Source organism: Pterocles gutturalis, unplaced genomic scaffold (genome assembly GCF_000699245.1).
Source record: "Pterocles gutturalis isolate BGI_N339 unplaced genomic scaffold, ASM69924v1 scaffold43064, whole genome shotgun sequence".
Taxonomy (NCBI): Eukaryota; Metazoa; Chordata; class Aves; order Pterocliformes; family Pteroclidae; genus Pterocles; species Pterocles gutturalis.
In genome coordinates, this window is record NW_010137397.1 from 1 (window position 1) to 18,191 (window position 18,191).

An 18,191-nucleotide genomic window follows, 5' to 3' on the forward strand; every position below is an offset into this window, starting at 1 on the left:
GAGGGATGTGTTTGGGGACAGGGGAAGGGGCACGGTTCAGGCGCCTTCTGAGAACCGAACGTGAAACACGGCCAGGCCAGCTGGGGATGGGCAGCGTGCGGGGCTGCTCGGCCAAACGCCTTGCAGGAGTCTCCTGTGAGAAACCACCCCAACGGCAGTAGCCCCAGTGTGAGGGCTGGGGGTCCAGGAGTCCCCTCTGTGCCCGTCAGCATCTCCGAAATGGCTCAGCCAGGGACGTGCTGTGCCACTTCCCCAGGGCTCGCACTGGCCTTGCAGAGCTGTGCTGCAAGCAGAGGTGTTGCTTCTCGTCCCCCCTTCATCCTTACCTTGAAGAGGTGAACACGTGGCACTGCCTGTCTGTCGATAAAATTAATTTTCAAGTGCTGATATAAGATACATCTGTTTCATTAAACAGTATTTTAAATCAGCGCAGTGTCTTTAAAATAGCGGTTGGAAATGTTGTAGTCTGATGTCAATTTGCTTATTCAACAGAAATAATGAGTTGTGTTGCATTCTTTTCATGCTTTATATTAAGACTTAATTTTTGAGATTTTTTTTTAAAAGTCATTATCCTTATTTGGAGAGTTTTCTGTCTGGAGCCTGACACTGGGAGAGCTGGCCAGGTAGGAAGCTGCCTCCCGTCAGCTCTGGGATGCTGCTCCAGGAGAGGACAGGAGGAGGATGTTCTTGGTGCTGTTTCGAGCTCCTCCGTAGTTATCCTTCACAAAAACTGTTCTGCTGTAATGTAAGCCCTGTCCTGTAAACAAATTGGGGCTTATACCAAATATAAGTGAATTTCATGCTCATAATAAGTTGGTTTTCTTAAGACTTTGTTAATATTTGGTATGACATTTGTTCTGTAGGTGTGGCTTTTGTTGTGTTTCATGCTGCATCCTTGATTTTTATGGCATGAAAAGGTTAAGTATACATAGATTTTTTAATGGATGCACCTTTTGGAGATATATGGGGGTCAGCAGTTACTTTGAGAGTAATGAGACAAGACATTTGGCTTTTAAGATTTTAAGATTGCCGTTAAGATTGCTGTTGCTTTTTGTTCATTAATAACCCCTGTGTCAGGTTCCTGCTGGCAGCCGAGAGAGTCACCTGTGGCATTTGGGGTTGGTGCAGGCTGCAAGCAGGGTTAAAAACTGCTGAAGGGGATGTGGGGAATTTGTTTCTCCTGGGGAGGTAGAAGGGCAGAGGCAGAGGGCTGTGAATGCCTGAAGCATCTTCTGCTTTCTTGTTTGTATAACCTATTTCAAATATGTCTTACCTGTGGGTTTATGGTTAGAACTTCCTCAGGAGAAATTCTGTTCCTGAATAGGATGGCAGCAGTTGAATGTTGTGGCTCTGTACCGAAATGTTTCTGTTCATGGATAAAATACATTGTTGCTCCCAGACTGAAAAATCACAACTGTCTCAATTTTTTTCTAGATTATAGCCTTTGATGAGCTGAAGACTGATTACAAGAATCCCATAGACCAATGTAATACACTCAATCCTGTAAGTTGCATGCTAACCATTTTTTAAGTCCGTGCATGTAAAGTGATTGGTTTTGGTGTTATCTTGATATAATGGAACTAGGAAATAGAATTGCATCTGGGTGGACAAAGCCTAGCTGCTCGATAGCAGCTCTAGGGAAGATTCTTTGTCTGATCTTTACTTTCAAGTTGAATATTCTGACTGTTATTAATCTGCTGGTGATCTTGTCAGCTGTCGTACTAACATTCTTTCAATCTGCTTTCTACATTTTTCGGCACAAAGACAGTTGAAAAGGTCAAAAAGATTAAAAGAGTCAAAATTGCGTTAAAGGTGTGTACTGCTCTTCAGTTTAATGTTTTTAACGCCACTTCCTTTCATTTCGTTAGGAACATTTGTTAATACTTTGAAGCCGTTTTGTTTAGTGTGCCTGCTCATCTGCTTGTTATTCGTTTGTTGGGGTTTATAACAACTTCATGGATTCCCGTATTTTGTGCAAAACAATTTTGCTTGCTTACCCAGTGAAGCAGGGAAAACTGTTACATGCCCGTTGTGTCTGTCCTACCTACTCGCTGAAGTAACTTCAGATAGAAATAAATGGCACTTTTCCAGCGAGATTTCTTGAACCCTGAGATTATAGGAGACTAGTTGGTTTTTTTTAAGCATTCACCAAGTAAATTCTGATCTTGTTGGAGGATTTAGGTGGACATAATATGAGAGGTGTTATCTTATAGAATCACAGAATGGTTTGGATTGGAAGGGACCTTAAAGATCATTGAGTTCTAAACCCCTGCCATGGGCAGGGACACCTCCCACCAGCCCAGGTTGCCCAAAGCCTCATCCAGCCTGGCCTTGAACCCCTCCAGGGATGGGGCATCCACAGCTGCTCTGGGCAACTGATTCTTCACTTGTTTTATGGTCCAGGATCAGGGGTGTATCTTGGTGTCCTCTCTTGGATGCATCTCTGACGCTCCTTGGTTTGTGAAAAGCATTTGGGGCAAACTATTTGCTTGCATCTGTAACAGGCCAATAATAAAAGAGATCCTTGTTAAAGAGCATGTGGTGAGATACAACAGGTTTTTTGTGCCTTTCTCATGGTTTTCACTCTGGCTTGGCATGCCCAGGCTGAGGTAGAATGCAGGGGCAGCACAGCAGCACAGCCCAGACTGCAACTTCATTGTGTTTTGAAGATTTAACTAAATTACACAAACGAAAAATGAATTTACAGCAGCTGGGGGTTGAAATGCGTATTAGACGTACACCATATAGATTGACAGCAAACATTACGGCACGAGAAGGGTTGGGGAGGAGGAGGAGAAGAGGTGTTAGGCAGAGGATCGCATCTCGGGGAGCGAGGTTTGCTGTGCGGATAGCTGTGCATCTAACAGTTTCCCTTGCTTGGCCTGTTGGACAGTCATTTCTGCTACGGGGAAGGCAAATCCTCATTACATTTATGCATTATGATCTTATCGCAACCTTTGGAGTATTATAATGCGCATGTTGAACGCAAATATTAACCTTCTGTTAACCCACGTGCATGGAGTGTGTATTTATCTGATAGCTTTGTGAATTGAAAATATTCAATAATGTCATATTTGCTGTTCTTGTGAAAGTAGATTAGCTCTGAAAGTGAAGTTAGGATCCAGAGTCTCGAGGGGATCTGGCAAATGATGCTGGACAAACACACTGAGGTGGTGTTTTCCTGTACAAAGAATCAAAAATCCTGGTAGGAATTGAGACACCTCAGTAGAGAGATTAGCCCAAAATAGTAACTGCTTAGTATGGCATTGATGGCTTCTCTTCTCAGGGACGAGATTTCTTCCTCCCCTGCTTCTCCGGTACATACCATGGTAGAATATGATGTGGTTAATGTTCCTTTAGGAGAGGCAGGGAGGATAAAATGTGGTAGATTTGAAAGACAGGTATTTTGGTGTGGGAGTAGGGTGTAATAAAGAAGTTAAAGAAAAATGTGTTTTCAAATGTGTACTTAAATAAACTACAGATTTTTCGGAGCTGGTAAATCTGTCTCAGCAGGCTGCCAAAGGCATTGTGTTTGGGATAGGGTGGTGGTGGTTGTTGTTCTACTATAAATAATTGCAGGTTGTGAATGGTAGGTATACAAAGAAGGATCTGAACAAAAATATTTACTTGAAACATTTTGTCTATGACAGCTTGTTTTTGTTGATGTTGATGCAAGTTTGCTTTGTGTTCTTCATTTAGAGAAGCAGAATGTTATAGCAAAGGAGGTGGTGAGAGTGTCTGCTGCTTGGTAGGTTTTAGATTTGTAGGAAGATATTCTTGGAGTTTAAAAAAGTGTCTGCTTAGAATTAAAAAATGAGAAAACACTGAAACTTCAGTGTAGTCATCCTATGCAACATCAGTCATATCACACACAAAAAGAGGGCCAGAGTGGTTGTGTGTACATGTGCACACAGACAGTTTAAATCTTGAGGCAGAAATGGAGGATTTTTCACGAGGAGATGTTTCAGTGGTCCTGAGTTGAGAAGTCAAAAGCTTACAGATTTGCTTCTTTCCGAATTGTGGGATAAAGGAGTAAATGATATCAGTAGGGCGTGACTTGTTTTAGAAAACTTTACTCTCGTGGCGGGTGTGAGGTTTTGCTGGCTCTTTGCATGCAGTGAATCTCTGGATCTCTCCATATTATTACTGTTAATAACACTAATACTACCCAGCATTTCACGCTTTGTGTGATTTCATAGTAACCGGTGATTAGCTCTGTGGGCTTCTGCTGGAAGGCATGATGCTCTCAAGCATGCAGATTGGGTACTCGTGAAGGAAAACGAAGCTGGCTCATAGGCCCCAAACCGTCCGCGCGTAGCTGCTGTCGTTCCTTCCTGTGCTGCAGGAGCTCGTCTCTGTGCAGAACCACGTTGCTGCTGATCTGTTTGATGAAGCTTTGCCTCGGTTTGGCAATAGTTTGAATTTGGAAAATTATTAATATACAAATACTAAACCAAAGCTGTAAAATAGGGAAACAGAAAACATCTTTTTGCTTATAAACCGTTAAATGGAGCATGTTTCCTACCGGTATTTCTTGTTGCATGAGCAGAAATATCTTGATGATCTCTTCTGTTATGAAGGTCACGTATAAAGCGTGGAATCTGTTAACAGTGCTCTTAATAATAAAATAAAACCCCTATTGATCCGAGCATTTAATTTTATAGATTTTTCTCCTTAGTTCATGAATATCATGTGAAAACAGCAAGGCACATACTGCTAGTTGCTGTTTTCACTTTCTGCAGTCCTGTTCTTGTTTGTGTTGTTTTTAAATAATATTTTTTAAACAATAGCTTACCTCCAAATTACCTCCAAAATAGATTGAACACCACACATTTTGTTTTGAGTAATCACAACTTCTAACTCATCTTTTTCTTTTCCAGCTTGTACTTCCAGAGTACCTCATCCATGCATTCTTCTGTGTTATGTTTCTCTGTGCAGCAGAGTGGCTTACACTGGGTCTCAATATGCCTTTGTTGGCTTATCATATTTGGAGGTAATATTGACGAGTACGGTATCTCTGTTCTCACATTAATTGTTACTCATTCCCCCATCGCGGTGCTTCCTGTTACGTGTTCTGTGTCTTTGGCAAATTAAGATGCTTTCTGACATGACATGGAGAAAATTTGTCGTGGCTATTTAATAAGAACCATCACTTTGCTCTCTCTGTCATTTTTTTTTTATTCTCTTGCGCTATGCAAGAATCGAGTTGTGTTTGTGCGTTGAAGGTAGCTGACATGTCAAAGGGGTGCTACAGCTGCAGATTCACAGCGGGGATTGCCCGTAGCAGAGGCAATCCCGCTTTCCTCCTGCCACTCAGATGTGGGCACCACCTCTCCTCGTGCTGGGATTAGTCCTGTGCAGGGAGCTGGGCTGGTTGAAATGTAACCCAGCAAAACAGCTTTCCCTGCGTGGCTGTGTCTGTGCTAGTCCTGGCATGAGGAGGGATCAGAGGGGTGGAGGTAGAAGCATCCCTTCTGCTGGTAGCCTGCGCTGAACTACAATTTTGGGATCATTTTGTATTGACCCATGTGAGTATTCCTTCAGCCCGGCAGCCAGTGTGCGTTCATTGATGAGCAGAGCTGTAGGCTCCATTGGGTTATCCCTTGGTCTCTTCTCCAGCTTTTCCAACCCTTCCATACGGAATCTCATTTTTCATTTATTTATCAATTTGTCCCATTTCCCTTTGGTGTACCAGAGTTCAGCCCAGTTTAAGGCTGAGGTAAGCCATCACGGCACCATCTGTGGAAGCTCTTCCATCAGCACATTTGGTTTGGAGCTTCCTATCGCTCTTGCAGTTCCCATCTCCTACACGGAGCTGGTGGACTTTGCTCTAGGGGTGCGATTCCCTGTCTCGGTTCTGGTATTCCTTGGTGGGTGGGGGGCAGGAACCAATGTTTCCCATCGCCGTCGCCGCAAAACTAACTGTGTGTTGCTTCCAGGTACATGAGTAGACCTGTGATGAGCGGCCCTGGGCTGTATGATCCTACAACCATCATGAATGCAGATATTTTAGCCTATTGCCAGAAAGAAGGATGGTGCAAATTAGCATTCTACCTTCTATCGTTTTTTTACTACCTATATGGGTAAGTTTTTTTCTTTTATCTCTTATCTAATCTTCGGTCTGAATTTTTTTTTATCGGGCTCAGTGCACAAGAGAAATTTTATACATAGGAATATATAGTGCCAACTTTCCTGAAAAAGAATCTACAATAGCTGTTTACTCTGTTTTAAAACACAAGTCTTAATTTGGTTGGAATTACTAATTTGAATCTGTGTACCATGGCTGCAGACTTGAATGTTCAAAGCTTTTCTTCTTTTAAGTGTAATACAAAAATCCCCCAGTGTTTTCATTAAGCTGGAACAGCAACATTTTTAGAGTAAGTTGGTATTTTGATGTAAATGTGGTTTCAGTTGAAATCAAAAGTAGAAGACTCATTCCAAGAGTGAGTAGGGGAGGGATGCACAAACGGCAGTGCCACCGCATGGTTCCTCCTCCCAGTTTTTCCTCCAAGCCAAGAGCCGACTCGCTGCTTGGTGTCCACACCTGCCCTGAGTGGTGTGACATGGGAAGCGGCATGCGGTCCTGCTTCCTCTGGGAATGCCGTACTTCTCACAACACCGCTGGAACAGTTCAGGCTTTTAACGCACAGGCATCGCATTTTTATGGGGCTCCCTGTTAAAATATCACTTCGTCTAGTGACAACTGGTTGTCACATCAGTTCGTGTCATGCTTTATAACGCCCTCCTGATGTGTTTGTGACTTTGTGTAAAATCTTCAGCCACAATCCCTGTACCTCACGCGGATTTGTTCCTTAGAATAGAGACTGTATAGTTAAAGGCATAACACTAATCAAAGTGGTGCATCTTAATATTTCCGTTTTGTTTTCCAGCATGATTTATGTTCTGGTGAGCTCTTAAGAAGACATTCAGCAAGCTTTGTTCCAGTTCAGTGCATGCAAAAGCCACACAACATGGATTCTTTACAACGAGAACCTCGTACCAAGATTAAACACGGAATCTGATGATCGCGTTTGCGTTTGAAAACAATGACTCCCCTATTTTTAAAATATTTCCACATTTTATACTTGTGGAAAGACTGTTTTCTTACATTTTACTGGGACACTGAAATTAAAGAATTACATGTAGATTAATGTAAAGATTACCGGGGTTTGAACTTTGCACTCCGTAAGGAACAGCCATAATCTTCAAGTAGGTATTTGTTACTGACTAGCCTTAGCACACTAGGGATTTTCTTTAGGCTGGGCTTTGTAGTGGCTCTTTTGGACTTGTGTATCCCACTATAAATCAGCTGTAGCTGCCAAGGGCTTGGGAAGGACTGGAAGTGCTGAGTTTTTTACCTGTAGGCGACGTTGGTCTTAAGAGATGACTTCCTGGACACAATTGCAAAAAGAGGAGTTCTGTTTTGGTTTATTTGATTTTATTTTTTTTCTATCATCTGGTTCATTTTTCCCTGTATATGCATGGTTCAGAAAATTCTGTATTTTCACTGAACGTTAGCTTTGCTTTAATCTCAAGCGTATGTCATTGTGGTAAGAGAAGTTGAATTGTCCACGAAGGAATGAATTTAAATTATGTATTGGGTTTTTTTTAATGTCTGTGCGGTCTTATTAACAGATGGACAAACCTACAACATTTATCAAGTCCAGTGATGAAATTAACTTTTGAGTTTAAGAGTAATGTTACGGACATTTTCAAAGCAGAAAGTGAGATTGTGAAACTGTCCTGCTGTTCCTTAGTGCAATTAAAAAAAAGTAATTAAAAAAAAAAAATCTCAAATTCAGAAACACTTTTTACCTGGTGCCTTGTTTGGTTTTTAAATTGAACAGATACTCGCTGTATTCATCTGTTTGTTTTATGATGGATAATCGCATTACCTGTTAAAAATAGAGCACTGAATCAAGTTACATCTGGACAAGGGAAGCTCCGATTTCCTGCTTTTTTTCATGGGTCTGCAGATAAATAGTGGATGGATTAGGGGGAAGATGTTTCAGATGATATTGCGTTGTAAATTGTTGCTGCAACAGCTGCTTAATTTAGGAGTAATAAGTAGGAATCTTTTTCATTTACCTATGCTGGAAAATAATGAATAATTTCCCAGTTCTAGTAAAACATTTTGTATAAACTGTTTATTTGCTCACTTTGGGTCTGTCGAGTGTTAGCTGCAATAAACATCGTACGAGTGGCTGCCTAGGTTCAGCTGCAAAGATACTGGTGTGTTGGGCAGTGCCAAGCATCGAGGAGAAAGAATATGAAAGACGGCAGGTACTGAATGTCTCTTCGTGAATAGTGGGAGAAATTATTTGGAAATCTACCTGTTACAGATTCCTGAGCTAGAGGTTCAGCATCTTAAACAGCCTTGGACAACTTTTCTTCCAGTAATTCAGTTGCTTTCCGAGTGCTTTTATAACTCAGTGTGGAAGATACCCTGGGACAAGGAGTTCAGCCATGAAATTACTCAGTATGTAAAAAAGTCTTGTTTAAAAGTTCTGCTGGACTTCATTTAGTGCCTCTAAGCTCTTATTTTTTAAGACATACTGAAAATTTCCCCCTTTCCACCTTATTAATAGTGGAATGACTGAATAGACCTTCATCATGTCCTCTGTCAAAACAGATAAGTCTGTGTAATCTCTTCTCGATTGGAAGTCCTTCCGTAGCTTTGTGATTATCCTTTCTCCTCTGCAAATTTTCATTTTCTAAGCTGGAGGAGGCCAGGCCTTGTCATCACACAAGATCTGAGTGCCCAGGGGATTTAGAGCGGCAGTTTCCTGCTCTCTGCTTTTGAATTCCTCCCCTTGTTTTATAATGTACTGGGGGCCTGAGGATTGGCTGTGATAACTTCAAATTCTCTTTCCTAAGTAGTAATAGATACCTGACAGCTTATTACTAGGTATCTAGAATTGTTTTTCTCACCTGTGTTTCTTCTTTGCATTTATTGACAGTTAATTTCACATGCCATTATTGCTCAAGCATTCAGCGTTACAAGATTTATTAAAAACATTTGCAATGGTTGCAGGTGTTATCTTGTGGCCCTTGTTTTCTGTGCAGAGGCTCAGGAGCACTTCTGGAGCTCTGTGAGGAAACCCCCCTCACCAAAACCTCGTTATTCCTATTCTGCAGTCCCTCTCCATCAGTTGTTAGTCGACAAGAGGATTTTCTTCCTTATCCAATAATAATTTTGAGCTTTTTGCAGAAGACTTTTTGAAAGGCTTTTTGGAAACTTGGGAATATTTTTCCTGTTGGATCATTTTTATTTTCCTGCTGCTTAGCACCTTTGTGGACTGCTGTAAGATGACTTCAGCCTGCATAAGCAAAATTAATTAACCCTTTTGGATGTTTGTACATTTTTTAATCTGTTATGGAAATTACTTACTGGCTGATAGCCACCAGTTCTCCTTGGTCTTCTAAAATCTCTCATTCCCTTGGTACTTGGGCTGATGTAAGCCAAGTTACACACCAGAATAAACAATGCAGGATTTGCTGAGTTCAACCGAAAAAAACCTGAAACGCATCTCTTCTGGAAACCCCTTCACCAGTGGAGCAGCTTTACCCAGGAATATTTACCAAAACGTTTGCAACACTTACACTGTCCTGCTGATGGCTGGCTTTACGCATCTAACATAAAAGTGCACATGAGCGTTCCTGAACAGAGGAATTCTGAGGTGAAACCAGCACGGTGGCTTGCCACTGCAGTTCTGCTGGTGAACTTGAATTCACCACTAACCCCAGGAGCAAAAGGCTTACTTGGAGTCTGTCCTGCCTGCTGCAGTTAAGAACTGAAGAATTTAAGTAATCTCATTTCAAAGGTCTTTAAACTGTCAAAACATGTCAGAGAAAGGTCAGAAGTGCAAGTTAAAAAGTTCTGGGAGAACCCAGGGTGCTGAAGTGTGACTGCCTTGGTGCTGGCCCTGGTACGCAGCTGGTTTCTTGAAGCGCTGGGGGGGGTGGGGAACCACTGACAGAATTAACCCCAAGGAAACAAGAGATGGTGACAAGGCAGGACAGCCTGATGACACTTAACTGACAGCAACTGCACAGTGACCAGCCCAGAGGTGACAGTTCCTCAACTCCAATAGTGTTTTGTCTGACAGCAAAAGGCACAGCCTGGGTGACAGGGGCTTTCTTCCCAGAGCCAACTTTACCTCTCAGGACATGGGAGGATACCTGGGCACTACAGCGGGTGATCAGCGCTTCCTCAGAACAGGACAGAGCTAGTCTACGTGTTTTCTTCAGAAGTCTGTTCCTCTTCTCAGGATACAGTTAAACAGGAGGGATGGGGACTGCTGCAGGGATGTTGCTGTGAGATTCTCTCCAGCCCCCAGCTGATTGTTTATTTACATTCTCTGGTGTCAGCCTGCAGAAGGGCTGTGCCAACACTCACCCACACAGCGACAGCAGTGTCTCTTCCCACCACAGTCACATAAACCCACCCCCCGCTTGGTTTGTCACAGATCTTCAGTCCTGCTCATGGAAGGAGGGGTCTCATGCCTAAATCTCACTGAACACACTAAGAGCAGAACCCTGACATTCTAGCATGAGTTCTCACTAGTTGATAAGGGGCAAGCATTCTAGCAGGAAAATTTTCATGCTTGACTTTTCTTTGGTTTAAAGCTAGAGCTGTTTGTTTTTTTGTTTTTTTTTTTTGTTTTTTTTTTTTTTTGTTTAAAAAAAACAGCTCCAGTGATGTAATTTTTATCTAGCTACATTATCCCCGCGTGACTCTTTTACAAAGGTAGGAGAGGAGGAGTTATCCTTCACGTCCTCCCTTTTCCTTCCCCTTCACACCGGAGCAGAAGCCAGCCTATCGGCACTAGAAGTCTGTGAGGAGTTACAGACTATTCTGTTTCCTCACAGATCCTGCCTTCACATCCCATTGCTTGTCCCCATTCTCACACTACATAGAACAGAGATGAAGTAAAAAAAAAGTGAAATTCAGTCGCTGCTTTGACAGCCTGGCCTCCCTTCCACTCGGTAAATTCACCGAAGCAGCCTGTGGGATGTCAAGATGAAAACATAAGCGTACCAGTTCCCTGGCAGCAGAGATGTACGCTGTTGGTACCAAGTGATGTTAAAAGTGAGGTAGGCATCATGTAAGGGTCATTATTCTATTGAAAACAAGCTCAGTATGCATGCAAGCCACCAGCAGAGCAGTAATGAACACAATTACACTTCCATTTTTAAGGCCGTGTAGGATTTTCTTCCCCCATCCCAACATTTACACAATGTGAAAGCAAGCAGCTGTGTTACACAGGCAGTAGCGATGAGAAATTGTAAAGGTCAGGAGTGAAGTGTCTCATCCAGGAGTCTGCTGCAGCCACGTAGACACAAAGAGACGCCATGCCAGTATTAGTTATCGTGATACCGATCTTAATATTGTATCCTTTGTGGCCAGATGCACAGCTAGGTTCTCTCGAAAGTCATGGAGGTAATTGTATTGCTGAAAAAGCACAACCAGATTTGTAATGAGTGCTCTATCCTTTTGGAAAAGGTACTACCCATCTTAAAAAGCTGTTTGATACCCCAGGGTGAAAACTGCACCCTCTAGTCCATTCATTTGTTCTTATGCTTATGCCAAATCCTCTGAAACTTTTCATCGTCAGACACAGATTACATGGATCTTGGCTTAGATCCTGGGCTTCCTCATAAAGAGCACGTGTGAGCTCAAGGTAACGCAAAACGTGATCCTGAGTAGGTGGGAGCTTCACGTCAGAATTCAAAGCTGCTTTATCTGGGTCACCAAGAGCGTCACTCTCTCCATAGTGAGTCCGTGATGCAGGACACAGCCTTGATGATGTACGAGGGTTTATAGTAAGCGTTTAGGTCAACTCATACATCATGTGGAGTATTAATACACAAGTGTTCAAAATGGGATAAAAATGTTGGTCAGAAGAGGCTAAAGGACAGATCACCTGTCCCAAGTGGCTGTGAAAGCTCCCACTGATAACATTTGTTCATATCCTTCCGCACCTCTGCAACCAGGGCCACAGCCTGCTCCCCACCTGCCCTTTTGGTTTGTGGAAAACTGATTTTCAACAAGATTTGTCCTCCAGGGAGGCTCAGAGCTAACAAAGAGATGGTCTTTAGGCAACTCTTTCTCCTCAGAAACTATTATCTTGTAAACTTGTTAAACGTCAGCTCCACTTTCCTGTACACAACAGTTTTAAGAGTGTAACATCTAGGATTCATGTCACTAGAAGACACAGTGGCTAAAAATCCCACCAAAACGAGAAAACCCCATTATGTTCAGCAACTTAGGCCTCTCCGTGTAGGCTTGAACACTAGTGCTAGGGATAGTTCTTAAAGAAGCCTGCCAGTATATTGGCATGGTAGCTACAGAGGATGAACATTGTTTGCTGCGTTAGGAAGACGCAACAAAACCAAGGCAGAAAAATCAAGCAGATGTCCTAGTTGTGAGGAGAACGCAAGCAACAGAAAAAGGGACAATAGCTTAGTGAGTGATGAGCAGGGATAAGGAGAAAAAAGCAACAAGTTCTGGTGAAGAGCACGCAGGGTTGAGTTCAGTAGAGGTAGAACAAGGCAGAATGAGCATGAAAGCAGAAAGCTAGAAGCAGCTCAAACCCAAGAGAGCAGCGGAGACAGCAGCTGTGGAGCTTCTTAGAAAGACAGAAGGATTCTTTTGTGAAGGAGAAGGCTGTCCGAGCTCTCCACTCATGTTTTGAAATGTGTGTTACCTGCTGTAGCCCCATTACCTTGATGGTCTGTATCGCCCCAGATCCTCTCAAGTTCCTGAGACTGTCTATCGCTTGTTGAGGTGCCAGCGCATCCGAAAGCTGAAGCAGGAGACATGCAGCTACTGTAAAGGAAAGGATATACACACATATGCTACTGAGCACCTCTTGCTGTACGCAGTGCCACTCTTGCACAGGAACAGGTTTGTTCTGTGAAAACCACTCTGGCAAAACTCAGCCTTGTCGTATCAGGTCACAGATCTGTTGGATCTTTTGCTGAGCAGTGTTTGTTGGCACTGGCCCACTTGCCTGCTGCTCCTGCCCAAATCTGCAGGATTGGAAACAGGGGAAAACCTTCCCAATGTTTTCCTCCTGCCTTTCCAGCAGGAACTGGGAGGCAAATTCTAGGCTTTTCAAGAATGAGTCCCAGTACACCCAGTTAATTCCTCTTTGTGTCTTCTGACTGCATTTGCTTTTTTGGCAATATCACCACCCCTTCCTTCTGTGGCACAGGCAATAACTAATGCCTCTGAAAGCTTTAGGGGGAACATTGGGCCGAGGAAAGATACAGAGGAAAAGGTTCATGTCCTCCTTCTCTTGAAGAGACGTTCAGGGAAGCACAATCCCATGAATCAGAGGAGACTAAAATTTGCAGTGAAAATGGAGAAAGAGACAGAAACAGTAGGAGAGAACTGAAAGACTGACTCTGCCTGACCCTCCCTCCTCTCCCCTACGTACTCAGAGCTATAGAATGACATACTTACATCACCCATCACAAACAGCTTCTATACAGGCAGCTGATGTTATTTCCATTTGACAACACCTTTCCCAAGAAATGGGCCCAAATATACTAACTAGCCTGCTACCTGCAGTGGCAGTTGGCATTGTAACCACGGTTAAGCTTCAAACAGAATTTGGCTCTGTTGGACAGTGCTCTCACAAGAAAGGGTTTGTAGGATGGGTTAGTTAGAGAATAGGAGGGAGAAGACAACTGCTTACTGAGACACGAGCGTCCAAGGCCACTGTAACAGCTGAAAGAGAAGAAAACATCTGGTTGTAACAAACTGTAGTATGATGCAACACCCAGAGGCCCCTCAATCCGTAAATAGACACAATTCTTGCCTTAATATAATCAAGAGGAGCAGAGGTACAAGAAAGTCAGAATAAGAATTTCTATAGAAATACCTACAAGGCTCTCTCCCATTTATTCTTCAGGCCCTCCTTAAGTATCATCTTTCTAGAGAAACCACAATTTTGAAGTCCCCCTTCGTTGATCGTAACAGTCCCAAAGGCACAGGAGGACAGAAAAGGGTGTGAAGATGGACAATCTCAATTTTCTTTAAATCCTACTCCAGATTAAGGCTTTGACAATAGTTGTGAGCTAACAAGAGCAGCAGGGTTCTGCATCAGCAGGGAGCCCAAGGACTCAGCAGATGTCTGTGTGGGGAGCTGTCAACAGGATCACTCAGGGAACACGGAGCTTGGAAAGCTCTTCCCCCTCAGCTACATATGTCTAAATAAATCACTTTTAACCAGTATCATGCAATTTAAGAGTGAATTTTGCAGTGCTGGAACCCACTGAGTCCCTGATAAACAGCCTGGGGGTGTGTTAGCCTCTGACAACAGCTGCTTTAGCTTAGAACTCACAATGTACACCTGATAACCAGCGAGGCTAGCAGCAAGGAGTCATACGGTGCCGTTCAACACACACTTTGAAGCGCTCGCTGGACAGAGCAAGTGGAAACGGGAGATTCAAATCTTACAAAGGACAAGTTAGCTCCAAAAGGGTGCATGAGGAGAAACAAACAGCTTTTCACAGCTTGAACTAACCTTAAGAATGCAATTGTCATTTGACAGGGTTCATTTTCAGCTGGTCACACATCTGGGGAGAAGTTTGGCATCTTTTACAGGAATGTGGGGTGAAAGGGAGGCAATCAGAACCTACTGTATGATTGTTCTCCGGTTACTTTCCAGGCAGCTTCTGAGCTCTTCCAGAATTCTGCAGCAATTGGCGATGTCAGGAGTACCCCCAACAGGAATAGGATAGTGGTACACACAGATCCCGTGCTGCTGGTAGGTGTCTATAAGGTTTGGTACTCGGTATTTGAAGAGCTCTCTTCTTGTACAAAGCACAAATATATCCTGGGTCCCATAGTTCTTTAGTTCTTCTGCCAACAGATTAAGACAGTTGCAGATAAACAAAAGCCTACCAAGCTTAAGGATAAACAGATAAGCTACTTGGTACTGATTCTTTTGTTTAATCTTTGAGTTTAAGACAACAGGAGTTAGCAATTTTGCTTTCAGCAGCATTAACTTCTACTGAGTCCCACATTTCACAGAATCACAGAATCACAGAATGTTAGAGATTGGAAGGGACCTCAAAAGATCATCTAGTCCAATCCCCCTGCCGGAGCAGGACACCTAGATCAGATCACACAAGAACGCATCCAGGCGGGCTTTGAATGTCTCCAGAGAAGGAGACTCCACACCCTCTCTGGGCAGCCTGTTCCAGTGCTCTGTCACCCTCACTGTAAAGAAGTTTTTCCTCATACTCAAGCGGAACCTCCTATGTTCCAGCTTGAACCCATTGCCCCTTGTCCTATCACTAGATGTCACAGAGAAGAGCCTGGCTCCATCCTCCTGACACTCACCCTTCACGTATTTATAAACATTAATTAGGTCACCCCTCAGTCTCCTCTTTTTCAGGCTAAAGAGACCCAGCTCCCTCAGCCTTTCCTCATAAGGGAGATGCTCCATTCCCTTCATCATCTTTGTGGCTCTGCGCTGGACTCTCTCCAGCAGTTCCCTGTCCCTCTTGAACTTTTTTTTTGAACATTTGCCTTCAGGTAACCCATGAGACAAAGTTGCTCAGTTCAGAGTCTTGAGATAAGCCTCACTAGAAAGCATGTCAGCACTCAGAACAGCCTGATAACTACTGCCAGCTTCAGCATGATTCTGTCCCATGTCTGGCTGTGGCTGTGTCCAAACACTGTGGGTTTTTGCCATTAGTCTCTGCTCTACTAGTGTTTACAGATGGATAAGGGCATAAATCTTTACATGATTTCATTGTTTCTATCCCAATCTCACTTTAGGAATAGGAGACTGCAAGTTTGTAATTCATCTTGGTCCTAGCTGTTTTGAAGGTGCCTTCTCCTGCACGTGACTTAGCAGAGCTCGTGGTCACTGTGAAAGATACACAGACGCCTGCATAGCTCCAGCCCAGAAATATCCTGACTACTTATTCAATATTTGGTAGAGAAGCCACAGAGAAAGTGGCACTGCACGCTTGAAAGTGATATCTAGTACTCGTAACAGTGACTGTGCATCTTCAAGCAGTGTTACTAAAACTCAGACACTGCTGTCAGACATGCCCTCATCAAGACTTTGTAAAGAACTGCTCTGCATTCTAACATCATGGCATGTCAGACAGACAACTACAGCATCCATTATAGAATCATGATTAAAACACCACCACATCTCAAAGTCAAGCCAGGTTTTAGATAACTGGTGTCTCGCTCCTTATACCCAGACTAAATAAACAGCAACTCCAGCAGCCTCCAGACTAAGATAAACCTCTAGCCCCTTGGTATCTTACATTTTCACTTTACTTGTGTGGCATTCTTGCCCCTTACATGGAAGTGAGAAACGCTTACACACTGGCTAGAAGACTCACCTATATCTTTCTGAAGATTTCTTCTAACATCCTTAAACCTGCAACCTAAAATGAATTATAAATGACAATTACCACTCCAGGTGAGTGACATTTATGGAATGGCTGCTACAGCTGAAGAATAGAGCACAGACAACCTCCCACCAAAACCAAAGCAAACAGCAAAGCCGCACCCCAAATAAAACACAGTTCTTATTTTTTAAATAGATCACAAGCGCAGAAGACAGTTTAAACACCATTATCTGCTTAATACTGTCATGTAATAGGATTAAAAAAACCTGCCCAAGTTTTTAAGCTGCTCTGCTTTTTCCAGATGAAAAGTTTTGGATATCATAAGTCAGGGTACATATTAAAAAAAACCCCACAAAAAACTCACAAAAAACGTGACAAAACACAAAACAAAAAACTCCAACCAATAAAAGGGCTGGATAGAGATCACTTAAGAGTTGTCTGGTGGATTGGTAGGAATGCAAGTTCCTTATTCTTTAATATTCAGCACAAATCATGTTAAAAATCCTCCTTACTGTTCAATCCTCAGTGTATCACCACTTCTGTTTTTGCCTCAGATCATGCCACCAAGGCATTTTTGCAGTCCCTACAGAGTATTGTGACAGTCACAGCTATTACTTGGTTTGTGAGACATAATTGCTCAAAATATTTGGACTGGTCCCCCGTCTCCCCTCCTTCACTTACAGCCCCATTGGCACACAATCTCTATGCCAGCCCTGACAACAGTCAGGATTGTTCATATCTCGAAACACCTTTTGAAAGCACAACAGCAGAATCCTGCAGACCAAGAACTGTATCGGCAGGGCTACGACTGGAGGCTAGCATCTGAAGACTAAACAGCTGTTACACGAACAGCTCAGGTAGCTAAAAAATATAATGCAGCTGTTTTTTGGCATATATGTTAACTGGCATTGAGATGTTAGTGGGATTTTCATCAGCACTGGCTATCACCCACTTCAAGATACCTTAAGTTCAAATATTATTCAACACTTGCTTTCCAGTTCTTTACTGTGGTTTTAGTCACAAGCTCATATTTCTCAGAGCTGGCTAATGAAAGTTGAGTAACTGCTTTAAATGAAGTCAGGAAAATTCACATCGTCACCACCAGGAGTTCTGTCTCTTTTGTGACTAACAGAGATTCACCGTCACTGCAGTTTCGGTAGTTAAAAATACAGTGAAAGCTTATATGTTTATTTTTATATCATGGCCATGGTAGTGCAACCCAGATGCTAACGGAGAGCCGTACAGAGCTGTCAGCACAGAGAGCGAGTGTAACTTGAGCCCAATATATCTTATAAAGGAATTATTTGTCAAAGTAGTCACTGTTGTTGCTTGTTATAAATACGAAGCTAGGCTAAAAAGTCAAATATTTTAACTGACAATGGATGATGGTCACTGTTCTCTTACCATGTAATCTTGCATTAAGATATTATCTAGATTCGTTTTGGTGTTCCGGAAATAATTATTCCAGTGATAGATTATACAACAAGTCACCCCACCAAGTAAATGGAACACAGAACTTTGGTGTACAAGATATTACATCTCTTCAGCATCAAACATGCTTGCAAATTTCAGTGAATGCTTCTTACCTGGAAGGGAACACAGTCCCAGGAATATAGAAGAGTAGACAGGAGACAAAGACAGCCTTTTGGGAAATAAAAAATAAATAAATAAACCCCAAACTTTTTGATTATTAGACTAGAGAGAACACATTCACTATCAGACATTAATTTGCTGTTGCACTGTGAGAAGACTTACCTACCTACAATTCAATGTTAAGAATCACAGACTGGTTTGGGTTGGAA

At 42.7% G+C, this 18,191-nt stretch overlaps 2 protein-coding genes across 2 annotated transcripts in view; one reads left to right on the forward strand and one right to left on the reverse strand.

Moving 5' to 3' along the window:
- Positions 1-1,434: 1,434 nt before the first annotated feature.
- CNIH1 (cornichon family AMPA receptor auxiliary protein 1) lies at positions 1,435-7,397 on the forward strand (the record flags this gene model as incomplete). Its single annotated transcript, XM_010082599.1, has 4 exons — positions 1,435-1,503; positions 4,881-4,993; positions 5,940-6,083; positions 6,891-7,397. Coding segments are annotated over 4 exons (354 nt in total), but the record flags the coding sequence as incomplete, so codon positions are not given.
- Positions 7,398-11,368: 3,971 nt separating this feature from the next.
- CDKN3 (cyclin-dependent kinase inhibitor 3) overlaps positions 11,369-18,191 on the reverse strand; it is a gene marked incomplete at its 5' end in the record, with an annotated part of 7,485 nt that continues 662 nt past the window's right edge. Inside the window, 6 exons of the mRNA XM_010082598.1 lie at positions 11,369-11,455; positions 12,729-12,832; positions 13,707-13,738; positions 14,653-14,875; positions 16,381-16,425; positions 17,976-18,031. Of these exons, the coding sequence (XP_010080900.1) occupies positions 11,369-11,455; positions 12,729-12,832; positions 13,707-13,738; positions 14,653-14,875; positions 16,381-16,425; positions 17,976-18,031 (547 nt within the window). The remainder of the gene's footprint in view (positions 11,456-12,728; positions 12,833-13,706; positions 13,739-14,652; positions 14,876-16,380; positions 16,426-17,975; positions 18,032-18,191) is intronic.